General features: G+C 45.7%; 1 protein-coding gene across 4 annotated transcripts in view; it reads right to left on the reverse strand.

Moving 5' to 3' along the window:
• LOC126984362 (uncharacterized) overlaps window positions 1–7,500 on the reverse strand; it is a 37,257-nt gene that overhangs the window by 14,219 nt on the left and 15,538 nt on the right. For all 4 annotated transcript variants that reach the window (XR_007736592.1, XM_050837974.1, XM_050837975.1 and 1 more), the window contains exons 5-11: window positions 6,721–7,106; window positions 6,335–6,502; window positions 5,308–5,500; window positions 4,524–4,740; window positions 2,047–2,202; window positions 1,557–1,731; window positions 984–1,152 (exon numbers count right to left, since the gene is read on the reverse strand). Coding sequence is in view for 3 of the 4 variants with exons in the window: in XM_050837974.1 (XP_050693931.1) it covers window positions 984–1,152; window positions 1,557–1,731; window positions 2,047–2,202; window positions 4,524–4,740; window positions 5,308–5,500; window positions 6,335–6,502; window positions 6,721–7,106 (1,464 nt within the window). In the remaining variant the exon portion in view is untranslated. The remainder of the gene's footprint in view (window positions 1–983; window positions 1,153–1,556; window positions 1,732–2,046; window positions 2,203–4,523; window positions 4,741–5,307; window positions 5,501–6,334; window positions 6,503–6,720; window positions 7,107–7,500) is intronic.

Here is a 7,500-nt window from a genome sequence, read left to right on the forward strand (position 1 = left end):
TGTATGCCTATGAAGGAGAGAGAGAATTACTGCATTATTAGTAGAGGTAGTAATATTTTTAAGGCATTGTTAGTCTAGTGCAGGATAACAAAGGCCTTTCCCAATGTTCTCTAACTTAAAAGGGAAAGACTTCTTGTATACCTATGAAGGAGAGAGAGAATTACTGCATTATTAGTAGAGGTAGTAATAGTATTTTTAAGGCATTGTTAGTCTAGTGCAGGATAACAAAGGCCTTTCCCAATGTCTCCATCTTGAAGGGAGAGGCATCTTGTATTCTCAGGGCTAAAAATAAATAATAATCTGAGTTAACAGAGAAATGTATGGGGGTTAAGACCACAGACTTAAGGCTTTGATACAAGGCTTCCTTACTTATAAATCCCTTGTAGTTTCTTGGTGTTTTCCGGGGCAACGACATCACTGAGGTCTTGGAAGGAGGCAGCTTTCAGGAGGCAGCTAACATTAACCAAGGACAGACCTGACCTAACCCACTACCTCCTTGTTATTATATTAAATCCATAAGAACTTAAGACTTTACATAACGGTCTGACAGCTAACATTAACCTAGGACAGACCTGACCAAACACACTACCTCCTTGCTATCATATTAAATCCAAAAGAACTTAAGACTTTACATAACAGTCTGACAGCCAACATTAACCAAGGACAGACCTGACCTAGCACACTACCTCCTTGTTATCATATTAAATCCAAAAGAACTTAAGACTTTACATAACAGTCTGACAGCTAACATTAACCTAGGACAGACCTGACCAAACACACTACCTCCTTGCTATCATATTAAATCCAAAAGAACTTAAGACTTTACATAACAGTCTGACAGCTAACATTAACCTAGGACAGACACAGACTAGCCGGAACACACTATAAACACTGCTTTCGGCTTCAGGGACATTCTCTAGCGCAGAACAACAAAGGCATTTCCCAACAAGCAAAGTGAAGCTACCAATACAAGGCTTCCTTACTTATAAATCCCTTGTAGTTTCTTGATGTTTTCCGGGGCAACGACGTCACTCAGGTCTTGGAAGGAGGCAGCTTTCGGGAGGCCGCAGAAGTGCCTCCAGCGGTTGTATCCAGCGATGCCGTGGTCACGCCCCTGCTGCAGGATCTGTGCCGCCAGGTCCAGGCCAACCCCTGATAGATAATGGATAGATAGATAGATATTGAAAGATAGAAAGAAATATATGACCAGAAATAGGTAACACACACACACACACACACACACACACACACAGAGGAGGAGACAAGGAAGAAGAAGAAGAGGAGGAGGAGGAGGAAAGCAAAGAGGAAGAAGAAGATGCAGAAGATAAAACAAAAGAGGAGGAGGAGGAGGAGGAGGAGGAGGAGGAGGAAGAGGAGGAGAAGGAGAAGGAGGAGAAAGAAGAACAGACACACATACACACCACACTAAATACACACACAAAAAAATAAAAAAATAAATAATTAAAATAAAATGAAGATAAAAAAATTAAAAATCCCCTATATAAACACACACACACACCATACCCCCCCATACACCCATACCCACCCATACCCACCAGTCTTAGCGTCCTCAAACATCTTGCTGGTCATGGCTTCGGAAATGGCCATATCCTCATTCTGGGCGTGGGAGCTGACCATCCCCTCAAGGACCTCGTCGAACTTGCCTCGCTCGTAAAGGTCGAAGGGTGCGTAGAAGGTGCTGGCGATGGGGCGTTCCTTGACCTTCTGACCCTGTGGGGGGGAGGAGAAGGAGGAGGAGGAGGAGGAGGAGGAGGAGGAGGAAGCATTAGCAAAGGGTAGACTAAACACACACACACACACACACACACACACACACACACACACACACACACACACACACACACACACACACAGCAGGGCTTTTTTTTTATTTTTTTATTTATATTTTTATTTTTTTTTTGTTTTTCCCTTGAACTGTTTCCTCTACTGTAAAAAAACTAAAAAATAAAAATCACAGTCAAGGTGCCCCCCCCCGCCGCCCCCCATAAGCGACGTAAACAAACAAACAAACAAACAAACACTCACGTCTTCAAAATAAGCCACTGTGTTCGGCATCATGGAGGCGACGAACTGGAGCGCTTGAGTGGCCACAGAGTTAGCGATGCCGGCGTTAATGTTGATGTCGTAGCCGGCGAAGAATCCAGAAGACTGCAGAGCCAGGCCATACTTCTCAATGATGCCCTGAGGAGGAGGAGGAGGAGATATGAGAAGGTGGAGGAGGAGGAGGAGAAGTATTTACAAATGGCACACTGTATAATTATGATAAGGAGGAGGAGGAGGAGGAGGAGGAGAAGTATTTATGAAGGGCAGACTGTATAATTGTGATAAGGAGGAGGAGGAGGAGGAGAAGGAGGAGAAGTATTTACAAAGGGCAGACTGTATAATTATGATAAGGAGGAGGAGGAGGAGGAGGAGGAACACAAAGGAAGAACAAACAACAGCAGACCTGCTGGTCCTTACGAGGTTGTTTGTGACAAGCTACACTAACTATCTAATCAAAGGTGGAAGATGAAGGACAGCAAAGGCGAAGGCTCCTCCCCACCCCCCCATCCCTCCACCCAAAGCTGGCAGGAAAGGAAAAAGAACCATGCAGCATGGAAAAACTGCATGGAATTTATGTAGGAAAGAGTAAAGAACTACCATTACTGCTACCACTATGCGGGCGAAAACCGGACAAGGACACCAGTATTTCAAAGAACTTAATGTTATTACGACACTGGTCTTATTGCGCCTTAGTTTTCAAACACCTTGCAAACTCGGCACACTTTATATAAAATATATATGAAAAGAAAAGATGAACAACGATTATTTAAGTTCAGTTAGTTAGTTAGTATTAGGGTGTAGTATATTGGAGGAGCTGAGGTGGGAGGATCTTCATATTCTCTGCTTCCTTTTTGGCACCAATCAGTACTTCTGAGACATTCTGGCTCTGGCCGCGATTGCCTGCTGTGCGCCCTGCCCTGTACGTGTGTCACAACAGTCTCTAACCCTCCTCCCTCTCCCTCTCCCTCTCCTCCCGCCTTCCTCTTCTTCCAGTACAATTTATACAATAATTACAAAAATCATTAGTATAGTATTGTTCTCCTGAATGTATAATTCCATACAAAGTATTATACAAATTCAATGAAAAAAAAGCTAAGTTGAAAATTGAAATTCACATCAGCAGCAGCAGCAGCAGGAGAGAGTGAAGTTATGCAATTTTTTCCTGAATTTTTGGGCACCTCAAAGATCTCTCACGACCCTTGGTGGTGCTGGGCACCGGTTGGGAATCACTGTATTACAACAATGAGTAATATCTTAGTTGCTGGTTGGATTCAAAACACTTGTCTAATCTATTCTTGAAGGCCGTAACTGTTGTACTATCAACGACATCACAGGGTAGAGAGTTCCAAACATTAACGACTCGATTGAAGAAGAAGTGTTTAGCTTGCATTTGAGAATCTTTTACCACTTATCTTCAAATTGTTATTTCTTCTTGTTCTATTTGATCGATCAATTGTAAAGTAATCTTCCGCATTAATATCACTGAATCCTTTAAACATTTTAAACACTTCTATTAGATCGCCTCGCATTCTTCGTTTTGATAGGCTGAATAAATTTACTTCTTTAAGCCTTTGTTCATATGACAAATTTCTCAACCTAGGAATCATCTTTATTACTCTTCGTTGGACCCGTTCCAACTTTTCTGTCTTTTCTGTAGTAGGGAGACCAAAACTGTACACAGTACTCTAGACGGGGTCGAACCAACGAATTATAAAGTTTTAATATTACTTTTTCCGATTTATTATTAAAGATTCATCCGATGAAGCCAACCAATTTGTTTGCAGTTTTAACTACCTCTGAACAATGCTGACCGGGCTTTAAATCGCTTGATATAGTGATTCCAAGATCCTTTTCTTGACTTACTGCAGAAAGTTGTTGGCCATTCATTATGTACCAAACGCAATGGAGGAAGGAAGGAAGGAGGGAGGGAAGGAAGGAAGGAAGGAAGGAGGGATGGAGGAAGGAAGGAAGGAGGGAAGGAAGGAGGGATGGAGGAAGGAAGGAGGGAGGAGGAGGAGGAGGAGGAAGAGGAAGGAAGGAAGGAAGGAAGGAAGGAAGGAAGGAAGGAAGGAGGGAGGGATGGAAGGAAGGATGGAAGGAAGGAGGGAAGGAAGGAAGGAAGGAAGGAGGGAGGGAAGGAATGAAGAAAGGAGGGAGGGAAGGAAGGAGGGAAGGAGGGAGGGAAGGAATGAAGGAGGGAGGGATGGAGGAAGGAAGGAAGGAAGGAGGGAGGGAGGGAAGGAAGGAAGGAAGGAAGGAAGGAAGGAGGGAGGGAGGGAAGGAAGGAAGGAAGGAAGGAAGGAAGGAAGGAAGGAGGGAGGGATGGAGGAAGGAAGGAGGGAGGGAGGAGGAGGAGGAGGAGGAAGAGGAGGTCTCACACACACACACACACACACACACACGCACACACACACACCCCACACACACACACACACACACGCACACACACACACACGTACCTGGCCCAGAATTGACGGAAGGAATTCGGTGAACGTAATGTGTTGAAGTGTCGCCCCTACGATCCTTCTGGCCTCCTGGAAGACCTGCTCGTCCGTCCAGTGTGTGTTGAGCTCCGAGAGGAAGGTGGCAATGCGGTTGTGCTCCCTGACGAACAGCTGGTGCATGGCGGCGACCCCAATGTGTTCGTTTACGCGGACGTCGCCGGATTTGAAACACCTGGATGGGAAGGTTGATTTTTGGCCATTATTTTTATTATTATTATTTTGATTTGTATGGCAAGGAAGGGAGATGTACTTATCTTCGTACCCCTTCCTTTCCTTCCCTTCCCTCTCCTTCCCTTTCCTTCCCTTCCCTTCCCATCCCTTTCCTTTCCTTTCCTTCCCTTTCCTTTCCCTTCCTTCCCTTCCCTTTCCTTCCCTTCTCTTCCCTTCCCTCTCCTTCCCTTTCCTTCCCTTCCCATCCCTTCCCTTCCCTTTCCTTCCCTTCCCTTTCCTTCCTTTCCCTTACCTTTCCTTCCCCTTCCTTCCCTTCTTCCTTTCCTTCCTTCTTCCTTCCTTCCCTTCCTTCCTTCCTTTCCCTTCCTTTCCTTTCCCTTCCCTTCCTTCCTTTCCTCCTTCCTTCCTTCATTCATTCATTCTCTTCCTTCCTTCCTTCCTTCCCTTCCTTCCTTCCTTCCTTCTTTCCTTCCTTCCTTCCTTCCTTCCTTCCTTTCCTTTCCTTCCCTAACCTAACCTGTCCTATGTAAACCCATTCATAATAACACTAAATCAATCCCTCACTCACTTAAATCTTCCCGTGGCCTTGCAGTCGATCTGGTTGTCATCCTCCGCTAGTATCTGTGTGCTGCCCGGGCCCCGCTGCATCCTGAGAAGTCCGCCGGTGAACGCTCGTAGCTCATCGCTCTCCTCCTTGCTCGACCCGTAGATCACAGAGCCGTCGATGAAGGATGTCACCTGGTTGATCTGCTCTCTGGGCCCTGGTGGATTGGCGGTGGAATGGTTGATGCTTAGTTGTGTATGGTTGAGGAATGGGGGTAATTTGTGAGGCTGTCCATGGGAAAGTGTTGTGGAGGAGGAGGAGGAGGAGGAGGAGGAGGAGGAGGAGGATATGGTCATGAAAAATGGAAAAAAATTACATATGAAAATAAAATTGAATCGAAGAAGAAAAAGAGAAAAAGGAGGAGGAGAAAAAGAAGAAGAAGAAGAAGAAGAAGAGGGAAGAGGAGGAGGAGGAGGAGGAGGAGGAAGAAAAAAATATATAGTAATGAAAAATAAATAAATAAATAAAATAAAAGAAGAAAAAGAAAAAGGAGATAAAGGAGAGGAAAGATTTATTAGAAGGAAAGGGAAGGGAAAGGAAGGGAAGGGAAGGGAAGGGAAGGGAAGGGAAAGGAAGGGAAGGGAAAGGAAGGGAAGGGAAAGGAAGGGAAAGGAAGGGAAGGGAAGGGAAAGGAAGGGAAGGGAAGGGAAGGGAAGGGAAGGAAAAGGGAAGGAAAGGAAAGAAAGGAAAGGGAGGGAAGGGAAGGGAAGGAAGGAAGGAAGGAAGGAAGGAAGGAAGGAAGGAAAGGAAGGGAAGGGAAGGAAGGGAAGGTTAGGGAAGGGAAGGAAAGGGAAGGTTAGGGAAGGGAAGGAAAGGGAAGGGAAAAAAAAATCAAAGAAAAAAGAAGAAAGGAAGAAGAAGAAGAAGAAGAAGAAGAAGAAGGAAGAGAGAGAAAGAGAAAAAAAAAAAAAAAAATCATGAAAAATCGAAAAATAAACAATTGAAAAAAAATAATAAAAAGGTCAACCAGAAATGACCCCAAGCCACTGACCTAGCGTGCATCCAGTCCTCGGAGCCGTGCCTGACCTCACGTATTCCTGGCACTTCTGTTTGAGCGGGGAATAGATCGGGTCGTTATCGGGGATGCGAATCGGGTAACACTCGGGGTGGAAGTCGCTGAAGTTGACCCCACAGCAACGGAGACGCTGGCCGATGTACCCTGGGGTGGGGGGGGGAAGGGAGGGAGAGAGGGGGGTTAGTTTCTCTCTCTCTCTCTCTCTCTCTCTCTCTCTCTCTCTCTCTCTCTCTCTCTCTCTCTCATCCCCCCTCTCTCTCTCTCTTATTTTCTCTATTTTCCTTATTTATTTTTACTTCTTTTATGTCCGTTTTCTTTCTTTAATCTCTCTCTCTCTCTCTCTCTCTCTCTCTCTCACTAACCTGCCATCTGCGGCGTATGCGAGAGGTCGTGTGAGATGAACTGTCCGAACACTGCCGCCACCGAGGTCATAAACTTGTGCGGCGTGTCATGGTCGCGATGGAGGGCCAGACTGATCGCTCGCGTCGACGGGAGAAAATCACCCGAGGTCGCCTGCCGCGGAACGGACACCCCGTCCCCGTAATTCGCTGGGAGGAAACGGAGATATCTGGTGTTGGCGTTACCCCATTTTGGATTCTGGACGTTGTTACAGTAGCCGTTAAAAGCGCGGTATTTTCTCGGCTGGCACGGGAAGTCGACCTCCACTGGGCACTGGTCGCCGAGGACGGTCCCGCGTACGTCCGCTGTCGGAAGGCCATAGCTCACCTGATCTTGGTCCAGCCGAAACCTGGTAAAAATTGACAGTTAGCATTGTTGTTTGTTTATTTTGGTTATGTTATTTTTTGTTATTTTTCTTCTCCTTCCTTCCCTTTTGATTATTCCCTTTTCTTCTCTTCCTCCTATTCTTCCCTTCCTTTCCCTTCCCTTCCCTTTTCCTCACTTTTCAGCTGTTCAATTCTTCCATATTTCCTTCCCTTCCCTTTCTCTTCCCTTCCTTCCCTTTCCTTCCCTTCCCTTTCCCTCATTTTCAGATGTTCCATTCTCCCTTCTATCCTTCCCTTCTATCCTTCCCTTCCCTTCCCTTCCCATTCCTTTCCTATCCCTACCCTTCCCATCCCATCCAGTCCAATCACTTTCCTTCCCTTTCCATCCATTCCCTTCCCTTCCCATCCAGTTCAATC

Source organism: Eriocheir sinensis, chromosome 57, assembly GCF_024679095.1.
Source record: "Eriocheir sinensis breed Jianghai 21 chromosome 57, ASM2467909v1, whole genome shotgun sequence".
NCBI lineage: Eukaryota > Metazoa > Arthropoda > Malacostraca > Decapoda > Varunidae > Eriocheir > Eriocheir sinensis.